The sequence below is a fragment of the Talpa occidentalis genome, unplaced genomic scaffold, assembly GCF_014898055.3.
Source record: "Talpa occidentalis isolate TD23 unplaced genomic scaffold, MPIMG_talOcc4v2.1 talOcc4.3, whole genome shotgun sequence".
NCBI lineage: Eukaryota > Metazoa > Chordata > Mammalia > Eulipotyphla > Talpidae > Talpa > Talpa occidentalis.
This window is the reverse complement of record NW_023603184.1, coordinates 37,335,795-37,354,601: the sequence shown is the minus strand read 5'-3', so window position 1 is coordinate 37,354,601 and position 18,807 is coordinate 37,335,795. Positions and strand designations below refer to the sequence as shown.

Below are 18,807 nucleotides of genomic sequence, written 5' to 3'. Positions count from 1 at the left end.
GGGGAGGAGCCAGCAGAGGATCTGGAAGCATTCATTCCCAAGTTCCGCCCCTAGCTTACCGGCCCCCCCCCCTTTCCGGCTCAGACCCGCCCCCCGGTCGCCAGCCCCTAAGCCGGGCCGGGGCTACCCCGGGGTCCCCAAAGCAGCGGGCCTGAGCCGGTACGGCCTCGTCACTGCCACAGTCGGGGTGAGTATGGGGATGGCTGCGCGGGACCGCCTGGGCAGCTCCACTTGGGGGAGCTCGGCCACGCGGTCTGGCTTCCCCCGGGCGGGCCCCAAGCACTGGGGGCCTGGTGCCTGCCAGGAATTGCGAGTCTCGGGACATGCCAACTGATTCCTTGTCCCTCCGTCCGCCCCCCGGCCCCCCGCTGGGCGTGCTGGGGTTGAGTGCCCCCCCCCCTCCGCCGTACACTCCGCAGGGACTCCTGGTTAGGATTCTTCTTTAGGCATGCAGGATGGAGGTGTTGGGGGGTGGGGCTAGAGCCCCATGTATTAGTTTCAAATCCCAACCCTGCCAGTTACTAGCCTTGTGACCTTGAGCAAGTGTTTTTAACCTCATTAAGTCTCACTTTCTTCTGTAAAATGGAAATATACCTATAATGTCTACGTCTTAGAATTACAGTGAGGATTAAAAGAAACAATGTATATCAAGTACTAAGTAAGGTGCTTAATACTCAGTAGGCAACTAGTGAGTTTGGAGATTGTGGAGATTGAGAACTATAGGGGCTTTTGGAGAAAAGGTAGGAGGTACTCCTGAGAAAGCAGTCCTCAACTAAGTGGTATCTGTGAGGAAATTAGAACTGTCAGGAGCTCAACAGCTGCCCTTTATGGAGTGAGCTTCCTGTCCTGAGACCTGGAGCAGTTGAATGACCGAATTGGTTATAACTTTAGTAGGAACTAAAGCACATGTTCTCCATGTTGCACAACTGTGGAAACAAGCTCAGGGTAGTTAGGTGGCTTGCCCAAGGTCACACAGCTAAACCGGAGGCCAGGGATACCTCTGGATTATGGAACAGGCTTTTTTCCATTGTCCTTATCACCACCCCTATTTGGGGCAGTGCCCATTCATTCCCTGAGGATCTTGGCTTCAGTTTGGGGATTCCAGTGGTTCTTGAGGGATCTGGAATACCTAGTGTCAAGAAGGGATGTTAGAAAAGGGGACCAGTACAGCTACAACCTCAGATCTGGGGTTGGACTGGCCAGGGAAGGTATTAGGGCCTTGAGGGACTTAGTCCATTTCGGGGTGATCCAAGGAATATTTGATTTGGGAAGTTCAGCAGAGCCACTTCCAACTCCCTTGGGAAACCCTAGATCCAAGGAGAGAAATGAGCTTGAGCAACTGGGGCAAGCTGCCTGATCAGCCCGGCAGAGAGGCAGGAGAAGAAGATGGGTGAGAAAGCAGAGGGGAGTCCTTCCTAGAGTGTTCTGGACTATCAGGAGTCAGCTTCACTGAGGTTGGGACTCTGAGGGTGGGGCTAAAGGGGAGCGTCCTGAGGGTGGGGCCAGGAAGAGTTGGGACTGGATCTGACCAGGCCCTAGAATCCAGAAGGGCGGGTTCTATTTTTTTTTTTTTTTAAAGAGGCATGTATGTATGTATGTATGTATGTATTTATTTGTTTGTTTGTTTATCTATACATGCACTGGGTACAGTCAGAAGCGTGGGAGGGCAAGAGAATTCACCAGAGCCAGAGCGGGGAGCAGAGCAGGCAGAAGGACCCAAGTACATTGCTGAGAGGAGCAGCTGGGAGGGCAAGAGAATTCACCAGAGCCAGAGCGGGGAGCAGAGCAGGCAGAAGGATCCAAGTACATTGCTGAGGGGAGCAGCGGGAGGCAGGAGAGGTCTGGGCACCATGTGGGACCCTCCTCTGGTGGCCAGGGAGCAGCTGGGGATTGAACCGGCGCAGCAGAGGCCGCGGGCAGCTTCGCAAGCCAGGGCTCAACCGCTGCGCCACCGCCACCGGGGAGGCCCAGAAGGGCGGGTTCTTAATGTATCTGGAAGCAGCCCCTGTTTGGCAACAAGAAGCCCAGATGCTGAGAATGACTTTCTTTCAGACTCAGCATATGGCTTTGAGGAAAGGCCTTTCTCTACTCTTGGTTCCTCTGTCTTTACAGTGGGAAGAAGATTTACACATTTATATGGGATTTGGTGTTTACCTTTCTTTCTCTTTTTTTTCTTAAAGATTTGTTTATTTATGCATACAAGAGCTGGGGCACAGGCCAGAGATGTGGGGTGGGGGGAGGTGAGAGTATCCATCAGAGACAGAGCAGGGAGCAGAACAGGCAGACTGACGAAATACACTGTTGAGGGGAGCAGCGGGTGAGACAGGAGAGGTCTGCTGCGCCATGTGGGTAGCTCCCTGTCCTGCCGGGGATCGAACTTGTGCTGCAGAGGCTGCGGATTGCTTCATAGTGCGGTGCTTAATCCCTTGTGTCACCAGGGAGGCCCCTTCCTTTCTTTCTCTTAAGGACATGCACCCCTACTCCCTCCTGTCCTGATCTGATTTTTTTTTTTAAAGATTTATTTATTTATATAAGCATTGGGTACAGTCAGAAGCGCGGGAGGGTGAGAGAATTCACCAGAGCCAGAGCGGGAAACAGAACAGGCAGAGGACCAAAGAACACTGCTGAGGGGAGCAGCGGGTGGCGGGAGAGGTCTGCGCACCGTGTGGGACCCTCACCTGGTGGCCGGGGATTGAACTGGCGCTGCAGAGGCTGCAGGCAGCTTCGCAGCCCAGTGCTCAACCACTGCGCCACCAGGGAGGCACCTAATATGATTTTTTATGCCCAGAGAGGAGGGGGTCTAGAAAGCCAGAGTTATAGTTTGTGACCCTGTGGACCTCACAGTTCCCAGTGGCTGGCTCTTCCTTTTGTTTGCTGTGTGACCCTGAGCAGGTTTTGCCCCTCTCTTGGCCTAGGCTTCCCCTACCATGAGGGAGCACTGAGATAGGATTACTAGTGTACACTCGGCTATTATGGCTCCTAGCCTTAGATACTCTCATCCGAGCAGGGAGGCACAGCCCTCAGGAGCCCTTACCCCATTTCCGGAAGGGAGTGGATAAGCCTTGGACACTGGAGGCCTCCAGAAACTGACCAGGCAGCTCTCTCCAGTAAACCCAAGCTAACCCTGATTCTGCAAATCCTTTCACCCTCAGAGAACATGTAGCAGCAGGTAGAGACAGGCTGAGGTTCTTTAGGCTTCCATGGAGTCCATGTTGCTGTGGACTGTGGTGCAGGCACACACTGCACACAGAACTGGGGAAGGGACTAAAGGTGAAGAAAGGTCCTGGGCTGGTGGGTAAAACAGCTTCTGAAGACACTGAAGCCTGGGCCTCAGGAGCCTGGGGAGGAGATGGGCCAGGAGGTTTTAAGATTGGTTCATCAAACAAGAGAGACAAGTTAAACTAGCTCTTATAGTCCTAGGCCTGTCAAGCCAAGTCTGGGGTAAGAGAAAGAATCCCAGCCTATTCAGATTTCATCTTAGTACAGATTTGGTTCATTGTCTTTCCTCTAAAACAAAGGGGAATGTTCTCATGGGATTTGGAGTCAGTTTTCACTGACCCTGTAAGCTTGGACAGCTTAGAGGGTCAGTGGCTTCCTTCTCAGACTCCCCACCCCTAGCACAGCTAAGCTTAGGACTGAGCATAGGGCTAGCTTCACCACTGAGTCCCTGCCTTGCTGCCTTGGGCCCTGACAGCATACCACTCCATCGCCAGGTCTGACAAGATGTACCAGGTCCCAATGCCGCTGGACCGGGATGGGACCCTGGTCCGGCTCCGCTTCACCCTGGTGGCCCTGGTCACGGTCTGCTGTCCACTTGTCGCCTTCCTCTTCTGCATCCTCTGGTCCCTGCTCTTCCACTTCAAGGAGACTACAGCCACACACTGTGAGGTAGGGCTTGGGGGGCACTGATACCTCATATCCAAGCTCAATTGAATCCTTTTTTAAAGGATTTATTTCTATTTATGCATACAAGAATTGGGGTGTAGGCCAGAGGTACAGGGGTGGGTGGGTGAGAGGATTCACCAGAGAACAGGTGGATTTACTGAAATACACTGCTGAGGGGAGCAGCGGGCAAGACAGGAGAGGTCTGCTGCGCCATATGTGGATTAGCTCCCTGGCCAGGGATCGAACTCATGCCACAGTGGCTGGTGATAGCTTGTTAGTGCTGAGACTTTAACCCCTGCACCACCAGGGAGGCCCTCAACTGAATCTTCTTTGAATCATGATTCTATTGTTACAGGGTTAGTCAACTCTCCAGTGGGATACATCACACATACTGGGCTGCTGGGGGTGGGGGGGGTGCCTGCAAATTGAGATCTCAAGAATGAGCCTCCTCCACTTTCCATGGATGTTATTGGGAGCTGGGGTACCTGAAATTGGGCAGACCCTGAACCCAGAATCCAGTCTGTACTTCATAGTGGGCATATTCAGGAGCTCCAGGGTTTTTTGGGAGATGGAAGAGCACACTACTGGATTCAGGACATTTTGGGACTCTTAAGGTAGCCCATCTCTATAGGGATGTGATTATGTACATATGTGTGTCACTGTGAGGGACATGACTGTACCAGATGGCTTTGAGTGTGGTATGTGTGTGTGAGAGATTATATCTATACCTGTCTGAGTTGTAGGGTAGGGTGCTATGCCCTCAGGTTCTATAAGTGACCATGCAGAAATACAGGCTGCCAGACCAGGGAGATGTGCGAGTTCTTTCTCTATAGGACGTTGGAGTAAATGGGGGAGACCTGTGTTCAATTCTAATGGACTCCTAGTGCATCTGCCTATACTATCTGTTGCCTGAGACAGAGTCTGAGCTTAGGTTTCCACATATCTAAAATGGGATTGATAATTCTTGTCCTCCTTCTCAGGCCTAGTGTAGAGCTCCAGGTAGAGGAAGGACAAGAAGGGGTTTGGGGAATGTGACGCATAAGGAGCAGAAATCAGGGGAGACAGGAGGAGCTTCAAGTGGAAAGGAGGCAGACCCGGGCATGCACCTTGCACTAACCTCAGAGACAGCTCTGAAGCCCCCAGTCAGCTGAGCTTCCCACTTCTGAAGATCCTCTGCTTCACAGAAGCAGCTGCCACTAGCAGTGGGGTCTGACTGGCATTATGGGGTGGGGGAACACTTCTTTTACTTACACGACTTGAATTTTTCCCTCTTCTTGATTTGTCATGAGCCTTGAGCTATGAGCAGCCATTCTGCTGAGACTCAGAGCCGGAAGCTATTCAGAAAGAACAGTACTGGAAGATGAGGGGGTAATTTGAGGGGAGGATCAGAAAGGGTCAGTCAGTGGCCTTTACTTTAGAAAATGCATCAATTGTTCCTATTACTTAAGTCAACTCCTCTTTATACTGCAAAACCCAGGTCTTTTGAAAAGCTTTAACCTAGCCTCGATGGGCCAAGCTTAGTCACTCCCTTCTCTAGGTGCCCATCCTTCCCTGTGTTATCTCTCACACCGTTCTATGGCGTCATATTTACAGCTGTCTTCTTCACCAAAGTGGGAGCTCCCTGAAGGTGGGTATGTCATCTAAATCATGTGTATGTGTGTGTGTGGGGGGATAGGACCTTCCCTGCCCAGTGCCCTGGGAGAAGGAAGGCATGGTATAGTGCACTTGTAGCCTTTACAGAAAATTATAATACTTCCTTGATATTTTTTATTTTTAATTATAATATTTTTATGGCGTATGAGGTTAAAGAGAGCAGGTTGTTTGCTCTGCCCCTTGTGGCTGGCTCTAAGGGATAATAGTATCAATAACTTACCTGACATACCCTTCCCCCAATCTTGGCACACTAGTTAGGAGCTGAAGCATAAGTAGTTACAGAAGGGATATTTGGCCTCTCTGGGGCAGGACCATGCCTAGTAACCCTAGGGATATTTTGTCCCCACTCCCTGGGACTACCGTGTTGAATCCCCCTCGGAATTTTCATAAACGCTCTGACTTTGTCATCCATAGCGTCCCAGTAACAACCAACCCTAGGAATAAAAGAAGTAACCTAGTCCAACACATCTCCAATTAGATCACTTTGCTTCTGCTTGTTTTGGGGAACTTCCTTTCTCCCCAAGCAGCTTATTCCAAGGAGGCTTAGTAACTAACAATTAGCAAGCCCCTAGACTGAGCATTCACTCACTTTTTTTTTTTTTTTTAGATTTATTTATTTATACAAGCACTGGGTACAGTCAGAAGTGCGGGTGGGTGAGAGGATTCACCAGAGACAGAGCGGGGAACAGAACAGGCAGAGTGACGAAGTACACTGCTGAGGGGAGCAGCGGGCGTGGCAGGAGAGGTCTGTCATGCCATGTGGGACCCTCACCAGTGGCCAGGGATCGAACCGTTGCTGCAGAGGCTGCGGGCAGCTTCGCTGCCCAGCGCTCAACTGCTGCGCCACTGCGGAGGCCCTCACTCACTTTCTGATGAATCTCTCCTTTGCTCCTCTGGCTCTCTTTCTTCCTCACTTTAAGCCAGCTTCCCATTACTGCAGAAATGGGAAGGCAGCAATTGAAGGGGGTCCTGAGTCTGCCCCTCTTAGGTGACATAGCTCCAGTTCCTCAGGCAGTCCTCATAGGACAGTTGGTCACTTTTTCTCTCCATGCTAGGCCCTGATCTGGGCACAGGACTTCATATGGCCTGGGTAGTACAGGCAAAAGCAGGACTATTCCATTCTTATTACTGTTAGACCTCTGATAATGCTATCTGAGCTGTCATTAGCTACTGATATTTCTGCACAGTGCAAGCTGGACATTGATACTTCATATTCAGACCCATCTAGGTCTTTTTTGGGTCCTGAATACACTTTCAGAAGATTAGCTGGCTTTCCAGTGGGGCCCAACAAACACATCCAGTCCTACTCCAACAGAAAGGGGCCAAATCCTATTCTGTTTTCTCCCGTTCTCTTCTAGAGAAATCTGTCTATTACATGGACACAACCCTCAGAAAGGTCCCTACCCCCATTCCTGGCAAGGAAGCAGTTATGGGCTGACCTCTGCCACTATATCACTTCATACCTTTGCAGAATGTTCTGAGATTTATGACATGGCTTTGTCCATCCAGGGAAGGCTGTGTGCCTGGGCAGGCGTGGAGCTCTGGGTTCTGTGGGCGGGAGGGCAGGCTCTGGAGGGCTGGGGGTAGGACTGTTTTAGAACAGTCTCATTCTGGCTAGAGCCCTCAGCCCAAGCCCCGGATCCTTCAGAACCCAGTGTGAGTATTGCTCAGTGCATCCCCCACCCCTTTACCCCATTCTCTGATGCTGAGCTAGGCTACTGGATGGGTGGTGCCCTTAACGGGAGGAGGTATGAGCCCCAAGGGGAGATTTGGTCCTTTAAATACAGGACTTTTTAATACAGAGACATCTCTGCTTGTTCCCCAGAAGGAACTCCACTTGAGGGTTATGGTGGTCAGGGCATTGGGGGGTGGGGGCGGGGGCGGGGAAGGAGTTCTTTCCCTAAAGGGAGAATGGAGGGGAAGAAGCTCTATTACCTGGGTTCGAGTCTCCTTTCCTGGGTCTTGCCCAGCACAGCATGCTCAAGCTGAATTAAGACGGTTCCTGTGACCCCTGGATTCCCCAGTCCTTGGACTGAGTGACAGTCTTCTTCCTGAGAAAGAGGAAAGAGATGGAGGGCTTAGGTCTGCAGAACCCCTGGTATCTTGGTGTCAGGATACTGCTGGTCTAAGCCTTAGATCATTCTAAGCCTGAGGGCGAGATGGTTGGCAGCCTGTGGCCCCACTGAAATAGGTTCTGGGGGTACTCCCACTGTTCCTGGTTGAACTTGGATGAAGAGCAGGAATGTGGTCAGACAGGGTTCAGTGGTCAAGGGCCAGTCTGAGCCAAAGGCCCTTTGTCTGTTACTTGGCCTGAAGGAAACCTTGACTTTGAGCCTTAAGCTGTTGAGTAGCAAGAGGTTTTATTCCTAGTATTAGATCTTGGCATAGTTCTGGGCGTCTGTCTCCCTTCCTATGGAGTGGGAAGAATAATCTTTCCACCTCTGACCCTTCTCCTGAATAGATTTGAGTATTGTAAGAATGAGGCCCATCTCACGAGCCATCAGAGCACCCATATCAGGCAACTAGGCCCCTCTGGTGTCCAGACTATTCAAGAGGTAGACCTGTAGGACCAGGGTGCCAAGGGGTGTCCTAAGGGCTGATCTTGCCTCTCTCTCCTGTTCCTGCCCCATCTCTGTCTCCACTTTCTTCTCTTCTGTACTGTTTTCCTTTTTCTGTTATGCTCTTTCCACTCCGACTCTTCCCTACATCCTGGGGAGCCAGCTCTGAAAAAGACCCCACATTCCCGGGCTCAGGTATCCCACCAAGCCCCAAGGTGTGTCCCTCACCCTACCTGGGCACCACTCCCTACAGGATGTTCTCTGCGGCCTCCCAGCCCTTGGACCCCGACGGGACTGTGTTCCGACACCGCTTCACAGCCGTCTTCTGGTGGGTCGCCACTTTTCCCATCTTCGGCTTCTTCTTCTGCATCATCTGGTCCCTGGTGTTCCACTTTGAGTACACGGTGGCCACTGATTGTGGGGTGAGTGCAATCCTCCCTAGCACCTGGGTCAGGGCCAGGTCAGGAGATGGTAAATAGGGTGGAATCAGAGAGTAGGAGAGACAGGTCACAGAGGGCAAAGGGAGAAATGAGTGGTGGGGGACAAGGCAAGTGTTAGGGGTGAATTTCAGGGACAGATTCAGAGAAAATAAAATCACAATCCTCCAGAAGTAGAAGAGGATCATAGTGCAAGGATGCAAAAGCTGGCGTGGGGGAAGGGGAGGCAGTAGGAATAGGCAAGAGAGATGAGGAGAGGAAAAGGAAGCTGAAAGAAAGACCAGATGGGAAAGGAAACCAGGACTGAGGAAGTAAGATGAGCCTAAGAGCCAGCAGGAACAGGTGACTTCAGCTCAGACTGGGGTCTGACTTTAGAGGAACCCCAGCCCCACCCTGGGATCTTCTTCCTTTCCCCCCTGGCAGCCTTGTCCTCGCAACTTGGGTCTACTCAGGGCTCTGCCAGCTAGCAGCCTAGATGGATTTCCTGCTTCCATGAGCAGTCCACTGGCCTTTGAGGGCCTAGTTCTATGTCAGGGGCATGAAACTGAACATGGGCTTGCCCTTAGTATCTCATTGTATAGAAGCCATTCCTAGACACAGTCACAAGAGTGAGATGGGATTCCCATCTGGATAAAAGGGGTCACAGATCTAGACGAAGCATTTAACCAGACTTGGACATTAAGGAAGATGTCTTCCTGGAAGAGCACACATTATTGCTGTGGGGGTGAAGAAGAAGCTTTGTGAATGCTAGGCTGACAACTTACGGATTTTATCCAGAGGGCAATAGGAAAATTTGCAAAAATTTGTTTTTTTAGAGATTTATTTTTATTTATTTATGCATACAAGAACTGGGGTATAGGCCAGAGGTGCCAGGGGTGTGAGTATTCACCAGAGACAGAGTGGGGAGCAGAACAGGCAGATCTACTAAGATACATTGCTGAGGGGAGCAGTGGACAAGACGGGCGATGTCCAGGGCCTCCCTGGTGGCACAAGGGGTTAGGCATAGCACTGTGAAGCTATCTGCAGCCTCTGCAGCACGAGTAGTATGAATTCGATCCCAGCCTGCTGACCAGGGAGCTAACCCACATGACGCAGCAGACCTCTCCTGTCTCGCCTGCTGCTCCCCTCAGCAGTGTATTTCAGGCAGTCTGCCTGTTCTGTTCCCCACTCTGTCCCTGGTGAATCTTTTCACCCCCCGCACCTCTGGCCTGTATCCTACTTCTTGTATGCATAAATAAATCTTCAAAAAAAAAAAAACAGACAGGAGAGATCTGCTGTGCCATGTGGGTAGCTCCCTGGCTGGGATTGGACTCATGCTGCAGTGACTGCTGATAGCTTGATAGCGCTGAGACTTTAACCCCTGTACCACTAGGGAGGTCCTACTTTGCAAAGATTTTAAGCAGGAAAGGGACATGATCACATTTGTGCTTTAGAAGACTGTTTTGGCTTGTGCGTGGAGAACAGATCAAGAGGTAGAAGGCAAAAGCATGGAAACTTAGTTGGAAGGTTAATGCAATAACTCATGCTATTGGGAAGATCAGAGCTAAGATGAGGACTGTGAGAATAAGGAGGAGGAGGGGATCAAGTCCAGAGCAGAGTAGCCAGTTGGATTGATAAGAAAGGAAGTTTTTGTCAGGTTGGCAAAGGGCAGGAGGCAGTAAGATAAAAATAAAAGTAATCCATAACTTTGGGGAACTTTCATCTGAGACCAAAGGAATGAATCTGAGGTGCTATGATAATCTTTTGGAACCTTTCCCTTTATACCCCATGAATTTCTGATCTATCCTGCTACAGATCCAGAGTCGTGCATCCCAGGTCAAAGGGTTTCTGTTCTTGGAGGGAAGAGGTTATGTTTCCAGTTCTCAGTACTTTTAATTCTGGGTTCATTGGGAGGTTTGGGGTGAAATTTTTACCTAGGCTCCAATAGCTCCTGTTGTTGCTTGTTGCTGGCATAGTTGGTGAGTAGATAACTTGGGTACTTGGGCTGTGTGTGTGTGTGTGTGTGTGTGTGTGTGTGTGTGTGTGTGTGTGTGTGTGAGAGAGAGAGAGAGAGAGAGAGAGAGAGAGAGAGAGAGACAGAGAGACAGAGAGACAGAGAGAGAGAGATGACAGAGGCAATCCCTGCTCTTAAGATCCTGTTCCCACCCTTAATCTGAGAGGAACTTGTGAGGACAGAACCAGTAGCCCCAGCGCCCTAATTCTCTTTCTCCTGAGGTCTTCTCCCAATTCTGTGTCAATGCCTCCCTTCTGTTTTCCAACATTGGTCTGGGTTCTGAACCCTTGAATGCCCTGGCCTCTGCCAGCCAAGCTCTAAATGCTGGTGCTGCTCCTGTTCCCCTTAATGTAGCTGAGATTGGGGTAGGAGTTTTCGGAATGAATATCTTAGAAAGTAGAAGAAACACCAATTAGCCATACTCAGGGCACCTACCCAGTCAGGCAAAAAAGTCAAGTAAGGAGGCTGGTAGGTCTCAAAAGTATCTGGTGAAGACACAATTCCTACCTTTCACTCATGCAGGTCTGGAACATGCAGGCTTTCCCATGTCTAATAGCTACATAACTCATAACCTATTTAATGCAGGCTTTTCAGGGAAGTTTGTCATCTAAAAGCCATTACTTGTACTCAGGGTGTGCCAGGCCCTGCAGATGTTGTGCATACATTATATTTAGTATTCACAATCACTCTGCAAGGTAGATAGGTGGGGTTATCCCTATTTTGCCAATGAGTTAATTGAAGTTCTGAGAGGTAAAGGGATTTTCTCAAGGTCACCCAGCTATTAAAGGCAGAACTGGGATGTAGACCCAGTTTGTGTGACTCCAAAGCTTTCATGCTGCCACTTCACTGATAAGAGTGAATACTTGAGCCTAATCTTGAGCCATGGTATCTCAGGCCATGGCCTTGAAAGTAGCACCCTTTTTGAGAACTATTCAGTGAGCTTCCTCTGAGGGGAATCATCTCCTTTTCAGTAAAGGCTGTGAAGCCCCTGGCTGGTCTTCCTGCAGGCCCACTGCTGCCTTGTGAGCAAAGGTGCCTATCTTCCCAGTCACTCCAAAGACCAGTTCAGCATACATACCGATTGGGAGAAAGGAAGGGATCTTCCAGAATTCCCCCAGAGTCAGAACAAGGTTGTTCCCTCACTGGATGACTAGGCTCCAGCACTGCTCTGGCCCTTGTTGAAGGTCTAAAAGAGTGTGGACAACAGACTGGTAACTTCCATACTCCCACAGTCTTTTAGAAATGCAGATTCTCAGATTTCATACCTTCTGCCTTCTCACACAATCCCTAGTGATTTGTTTGCTATTAAAGTTTGAGAAGCACTGCTCTGGGCCCTAGAGCCTGAAATCACCCCCTTCCATCCTTTCCTGTTACCATCTAAACTATTGTTCAATCAAGCCCTGTCCCCTCATACTCCTATACAAGGCACACAGCAATCCCCACAGCTGTGTGAGTGTTAGCTTATCCTCCTTCCTCAACTCTAAAGAATGACATTCTAGTTCCTTAAGGAATGAAGAATTCTAGGCATTGAGAAAGCTGAATGGGAGAAATGCATGAGAACAAGGTCATTTCTTTAGACCACCCAGGTTAGGAGAGCCACCCACTTTATAAAACATGATGGGGAGGTACCCTCTGGCTCAGGTCTCTTCTAGGTCTCACAGTATCCTCTACCACCTTGACACAATTGCCAGTAAAACAAGTGGAGCTGAGAGCAGTCTGAGGAACAGTTTGACTGGGTAGTGAATTCAGCATGTCCCAAGGAAACTCATTCTGTGACTTATCTGTCCTTGGGTCTGAATCTGACCCAAGGAACCTCCCACAGGCCCTTATCCAGGGCACAGCCCTGGCTTTGGGCTGGGACAGCATCTTCCCAGCCATGTGTAGGGAAATAGACTAGAGACTCATAGCTTGCCCCTGCACAAACCTCAGGAAGCCTGGGGAATGAGAGCCAAACACAGTGGAGTCCCAGGAGCTGGAAGGGGCAGTCTCCTAGGAAGTTCTGGGGGCCCCTGCAGGAGTGCTTCTGGAAGGGAAAGGACTAGTGCAGAGCCTTTAGGGCTGGGATGATTTTGATAGATGGGGAAAAGGATTTCCAGGTGGATGGGGCCGGCGGTGGCCGGGACACAGACGGGTCGCAACTCTCTAGGTGCCCAATTACCTGCCATCGGTGAGCTCGGCCATTGGCGGGGAGGTGCCCCAGCGCTACGTGTGGCGCTTCTGCATCGGCCTGCACTCAGCACCCCGATTCATGGTGGCCTTCGCTTACTGGAACCACTACCTCAGCTGTGCCTCCCCGTGCCCCGGGTACCGTCCTCTTTGCCGCCTCAACTTCGGCCTCAACGTCGTGGAGAATCTTGCGCTGCTAGTGCTCACCTACGTCTCCTCTTCCGAGGACTTCAGTGGGTGCCCGGCAAGGGAAGGAGGAATGGGGGAGGGTTTGGGGAGGGACTCCCCCCATGCATTGGACCTTCAGAAGTAGGGGTTTGGGTGCTCCCTGCTATGTGGGCTTCCAACCCCCCTCTCTCCCTTCAGCCATCCATGAAAATGCTTTCATTGTGTTCATCGCCTCATCCCTCAGTCACATGCTTCTCACCTGCATTCTGTGGCGGCTGACCAAGAAGCACACAGTAAGTCAAGAGGTACGGTTTACCCCTATGGGGCGCTCGGTGACCCAGAGGATAAACAAGGACACTAGTCCTCATGATGCTCATAATGGTGACGTTGAAACTGGAGCCCTAATGGGAACTGGGCTGGAATTGGGGTGTGGGGACACACAAAGGGTGATTAACCAGCATCAAGACTATATTTGGGTAGTATGGGAAAGTAGAGAATAGAAGAGAGAGGCTCCAAGTGGGGGATAAAGTGGGGAGCAGCCCCCAGGCTGCAGTAGATTAGGAATAGTCAGGGGACCGTGGTCTGTAATACATACTTTTCTTCTTCCCATAGTATCTGGAAGTGTTGGGTTGGTGGGTGACTCCAAGTAACTTCCATACTTCATCTCCCCCAGAGTGAGAGGGATAGGGACACAGTGTGACCTCATTACCCTCCCCCCACAAATGCAGGGATGCCTATCATTCTTGCTGCCCGCTGCCTGTGCCCTCTTACATGACCACAGGAGGTTAGACTCAGCCCTTAGAAGTTGGCGCTAAGAGGGGAGGCTGCCCACACATAACCAGTAAGTGGCAAAGTGCTCACACAGCCCATCCTCTAGGATCGCAAGTCCTATAACTGGAAACAACGGCTCTTCATCATCAACTTCATCTCCTTCTTCACGGCACTGGCTGTCTACTTTCGGCACAACATGTATTGTGAAGCTGGAGGTGAGGCTGGGCTAGGATCCATAGGTGGTCACAGTGGCTATAGGACAGGTGGGATGTTTTCTGGAATGTGCCATATGGTGGTGGCCTGGGGGCTGGCTGCCATCGTGTTCCCTGTGTAGTGATATGGTGGCAGTAACTTATCAAGGCCCCTGAGGGGGTGGCAGAAAGCTCACCCTACTTTGTTGTTTGTGTCCTCCAAACAGTGTACACCATCTTTGCCGTCCTGGAGTACACCGTTGTCCTAACCAACATGGCATTCCACATGACGGCCTGGTGGGACTTCGGGAACAAGGAGCTGCTCATCACCTCCCAGCCTGAGGAAAAGCGATTTTAAATCCTCGCTTATTGGAGAGGAGAGCCACTGCCCAGAAACTAGAAACAAGATAACACTCTGGCCTTCCCTACCCCATGTCCTGTCTGGGCCCTACTGAAGCTGAGGGAGGGGAAAAGTGAGGATAGGCATAGGATGAAGCTTTACCCAGCCCTGCTGGTTTCTCCATTCCCTCAGTCCACTTGAAGACATGGGGGCCTTCAAGCAGCATCACCATTAGTGGAGAGGCCCCAAGAAGCTAAGCCGACAGGAGAGCTCCACCCTCTGGTGCTAAAAAAAGTCCTGAGGTTCATAACCACCATCTGGTCTTGGCCTTTACATTGCCACCTCTCGCTGAGGTCAGACCGCTGAGTGAGCAGTGGCTGCTACCTGAAAACCACAGCCATTTCTCTCTACAGTACGGGGTCATTCACTTGACTAATATGCTTGTGATCTACTTTGCACATCCAGGCCTCTGGCCAAAGATACCTGCTAAGGTTGATAAGGTCTTCTAGTCCTGAATACAATTTTTTGATTTGATCTGACCTTCCCTATCTGAGCCTCAGTGGTCCATGTGATGATGCAGGCTGGGTGGGCTATATAAATTCCAGGGTCTCTGCCAGTCTGATTCTGATGTCACCGTAGGTGTTTGTGCCCAAAGGATGACCTGACCCAGAAGCAGCATGGGCACAGTGTGCATTTCCCTTCCCTTCTGAGCTCTCTGGCTTATACATATACACAAAATGTGGGAAAATGGGGTCAGGGGGCAAAGTGTCTTACTCCTAAATGGGCTCTCTTGTGCCCCCCAATCCTCCCTCAAGCCCCAGGCTCTGAGCTCTTTTGGTTGTACATTTTATTTTACAGGAAAATAAAAATTTTTTCTTGTGCAACAGTCTGGACTAGGCTGGCTTGTCTTGGGGCTTGTCATTTTGTTTAATGGAACTGAGGTGAGGGCAGTCTCCAAGATAGAAGGAGTAAGTTCATGAGAGTACATGATTGCAAATGCTGTCTCCCATGCCCCTTAAGCCTGGAGTCTCCTAAGGCTGGTGTAAGCCCCTGTTTTGGAACCTATTTCTGTAATGTCTCCAGGCCTGGAAGCTGGGATACCTGGGAATCTTGTGTTGAGGCAAAGGTCTGTGGTCTACCTCCAATTCTGTCAGTAAAGATCGGACATGTGCTGAAGGGCACCGCTCATGGCATGACTGAGAGCACCTGCCTGCAGGTTGATGGCTCTCAACCTCTCCCTGTCTGAGTGCCAGATCAGGAAGTCTTTCCTCCTGTTTTATATCCCAGTCTACTACAAATTCTGTAGCTGGCACCCAGAGCAAGATTGGCCCCTCCAAGGGAGCCCAGAGCTTTGTTAGGGAAATTGGGGGGTGGGGGACCACAATGAAGTCTATTGTCTTCTGTCCCCTCTTACATGAAACAAAAGGCTCCCAGTCTCTGGGGAGCCCCAGCCCATGTTTGGTCCCTGCCCAACCCCCAATGTCCAGCACATAGGGAGGAGCCGGGGCCAGTGGAGACAGGAGGTTTTATTGATGCTGATGGGGGTAGGAAAGGCCCCCAGGACTCTGGGGGGTGGGGCTGGGGATGAATCAATCAGCAGATGCATAAGGCCTGGACATGGGGGCAGGTTAGGACACATCCATCTCATAATCCTGTGGCTCATTCTCTGGGGGAGGGAGAGCATCTTGGGATTGGGTAGGGGCAATTCAAAGGGCAGCGAGGGACAGAGGGAGAGGTTAGGGATGGCTGAGAGCTAACCTGACATAAGGTACCACGACAGGCAGCAACATCTGTGCGGAAAGCTCGAGCCAATGGTCAGTAAGGGAAAACAGAGAGGGAGCTCTGGGTTGGCTTCTTGGCTTGATTTCTCAAGAATACCTGGCGTTCCCAAGCAGAGTGCAGCAGGGCCCGAAACCCCTTTTCCTGTGGGCCTCCTTCTAGAGAAAAAGGCTTTTAGGGAGCCCCCTGGCAAGGGGTGCCACGATTAGTCTTTAAGGCACAGCTGGGGGCAGATAAGGCGCCAAGGCACAACTGGTGGGGGGGAGCAGGGGCAGCCTCCAAGCTGAGTGCCAGGGTCACAAGAGGACACAGGACCGCCCACGCTTGATGGGAGTAGGGTTGAGCACCGCCCGGACAGCCTCAGCAAACACTTCCTTGACGCCGTCCTGCTGCAGGGCCGAGCACTCGAGGTAGCGCACAGCATGGATCTGCTTGGCCAGTGCCTGGCCCTGCTGCGGTGTGATGGGTGCCTGGCCCTGCTCCTTGAGACGCCGTAGGGTGTCAGGCTGGGCTCTCAGGTCCTTCTTGGTGCCCACCAGGAGGATGGGCACGTCAGGGCAGTGGTGGCACACCTCTGGATGCCACTTGTGCCGCACATTCTCATATGAGGGTGGACTGGCAATGGAGAAACAGATGACAAAAACGTTGGTCTGAGGGTAGGAGAGTGTGCGGAGACGGTCATACTCCTCCTGGCCCGCTGTGTCCCACAGGTTCAGGTTCACTGTGCGCCCGTCAACTGCACTCTGGGCGCTGTAATTGTCGAACACTGTGGGAATGTATTCCTTGGGGAAGGCATTAGTCGTGTAGCAGATCAGCAGGCATGTTTTGCCCACAGCTCCATCACCCACCACCACACACTTGATGCTCTGCATGGTGGGTACAGCTGCTGCAGTGGAGGCAATGCCTCCTCCCCTTACCGGGCCCCTCTGGATGCAGTGACCTATGGACAGATAACAGGGACACTTTTGGTTAGGGAGCCCTCTAGCCATTGGGAACACAGGATTGGGGCGTACAGAGGAAAACCAGCTTCTGTTCTTTTGACACCATCCTGCAATCGCATCAAGACAAACCTCGCTAAGACAGATACAAAATGAGAGGCCCTGAGACCAAGCAGAGGAAGTGGCACTATAATGTGTAACATAACATGTGAAGCACCAAAGTTCTCGTGCCAGACCAACTAAGGTCATATCCTGGTTCTGCTACTTCCTACCCGGGTGACCTGGACAAATGACTTTATTTCTTCATGCCTCAGTTTTCTTACCTGTAAAATGGGGAGAAAATAATAACTACCTCATTGGGATGTTGTTGAGGATTATAAGCTACTACATGTAAAGCATTTGGAACAGTGCATATGTGTAGGGATCTACCAGATATTGACTCCTTTCATGAGTAGCCTGGAGGGAAGGTTCTTAGCACAGCGCAGCTTTCCCTGAGATTTGGCCATGCGTATAACCTTTTCCAATTCAGGCCCCAGCCTGCTCAGTACACTGCTGTTTAAAGAACAAATCTACATCTTGGCTACTGAGTACAAACCAAAGGGCACAAGGAAACACCTGCTGACCATGGAGCAGGATTGCCTTGACAGACTCCCTGTTCCCGGACAAGGGTGCCCTGGATGGTGGGAGGAGGAAGGGTCTATCCTATCAGTCTCGTAAGAAGGCTACACCCTATTTGACCATACATAGCTGGGGTGCTAACTCAGTGCAGGGGAATGGTGGAGAGTGACCTGGGGTTCCATATGGAACCTCATATGTATGTAATAATGAATGAAGCAGAGCCTGTGCCTCCCTGACACCGGCAGTCTCAAGACCCTCTGTGGGATAAGGCAGAAGATCCTCCAAGTCCAGCCAAGAGGGATGAACAGAGGAGGAAGAAAAAACTTGACTTTGTTTAATCTTCCATTCTTTTTTTTTTTTTTAATAGAGGCATGTTTTATTTATTTATTTGTTTGTTTGTTTTGTTTATACATGCACTGGGTACAGTCAGAAGCGCGGGAGGGTGAGAGAATTCACCAGAGCCAGAGCGGGGAGCAGAGCAGGCAGAAAGACCGAGTACACTGCTGAGGGGAGCAGCGGGCGGCAGGAGAGGTCTGCACGCCATGTGGGACCCTCCTCTGGTGGCCGGGGAGCAGCCGGGGATCGAACCGGCGCCGCAGAGGCCGCGGGCAGCTTCGCAACCCAGCGCTCAACCGCTGCGCCACCAGGGAGGCCCTAATCTTCCATTCTTTTCCTAAGACCATAGCCTGTGCCTCTGAAGAATTTCAGAGCTTCCCGGACTCTTATGTAAAGAACACAACGCTATTAAAGCATTGTCAGGGCCTCCCTGGTGGCTCAGGGGTTAAAGATAGAGCTATCAAGCTACTGCCAGCTACAACAGCAGGAATTGGATCAGGCCGGCCAGGAAGCAACCCACATGGCGCAGCAGACCTGTCTCGCCCGCTGCTCCCATCAGCAGTGTATTTCAGTACATCTGTCTGTTCTGCTTCCCACTCTGTCTCTGGTGAATCCTCTCACCTCCCACACCTCTGGCTTATACCCCAGTTCTTGTATGCATAAATAAATAAATCTTTAAAAAAAAATAAAGCATTATCACTGAGAACACAGATGTTGGAGTCAGAGTGGCTAGGGATTCTTTCTCATCATAGCTCTACCAACTTAAACATACTTAAGTTTCCTGAGCCTCAATTTTCTTGTCCATAAAATGGGAATAATCTTGTCTATTTTTGTTAGAAGTGCAGTGTAATAAATGAGCTAATGTGTACTAAGTCTTTGGCATGAGTCATAGAATGTAGGACGTGTCCAATGAATACTAGTAATTACTGGTGGGGTGAGCTCTGGCCACCACCCTGGTCCCTCTGTAGCACGTA

The 18,807-nt window shown here is 50.9% G+C and overlaps 2 protein-coding genes and 1 long non-coding RNA gene across 16 annotated transcripts in view; 1 reads left to right on the top strand and 2 right to left on the bottom strand.

Moving 5' to 3' along the window:
* The window catches only part of PGAP2 (post-GPI attachment to proteins 2), a 27,663-nt gene extending 12,593 nt beyond the window's left edge, over positions 1-15,070 (top strand). For 2 of the 11 annotated variants that reach the window (XM_037522849.2, XM_037522842.2), the window contains exons 3-8: positions 3,714-3,888; positions 8,350-8,518; positions 12,673-12,925; positions 13,059-13,165; positions 13,738-13,846; positions 14,050-15,070. In XM_037522849.2, coding sequence (XP_037378746.1) covers positions 3,755-3,888; positions 8,350-8,518; positions 12,673-12,925; positions 13,059-13,165; positions 13,738-13,846; positions 14,050-14,180 — 903 coding nt within the window. In that variant the 5' untranslated portion in view covers positions 3,714-3,754 and the 3' untranslated portion in view covers positions 14,181-15,070. Of the gene's footprint in view, positions 1-62; positions 188-3,694; positions 3,889-8,311; positions 8,519-12,672; positions 12,926-13,058; positions 13,166-13,737; positions 13,847-14,049 lie in introns of those variants that run through there. The other 9 variants (XM_037522848.2, XM_037522850.2, XM_037522843.2 and 6 more) reach the window with 9 other exon arrangements.
* LOC119255584 (uncharacterized) lies at positions 6,144-8,518 on the bottom strand. 2 transcript variants are annotated; one of them, XR_008553499.1, is made up of 4 exons: positions 8,330-8,518; positions 7,474-7,589; positions 7,002-7,086; positions 6,144-6,472 (listed from the first exon to the last, which is right to left on the bottom strand). It is a non-coding gene; the product is annotated as an uncharacterized LOC119255584 (long non-coding RNA). The 2 variants fall into 2 exon arrangements; XR_008553500.1 differs by lacking the exon at positions 8,330-8,518 and having other exon boundaries at positions 7,002-7,115; positions 7,474-7,618.
* The window catches only part of RHOG (ras homolog family member G), a 24,916-nt gene continuing 19,057 nt past the window's right edge, over positions 12,949-18,807 (bottom strand). For all 3 annotated transcript variants that reach the window (XM_054699496.1, XM_037522855.2, XM_037522853.2), the window contains exon 2: positions 12,949-16,881. In XM_054699496.1, the coding sequence (XP_054555471.1) occupies positions 16,238-16,813 (576 nt within the window). In that variant the 5' untranslated portion in view covers positions 16,814-16,881 and the 3' untranslated portion in view covers positions 12,949-16,237. The remainder of the gene's footprint in view (positions 16,882-18,807) is intronic.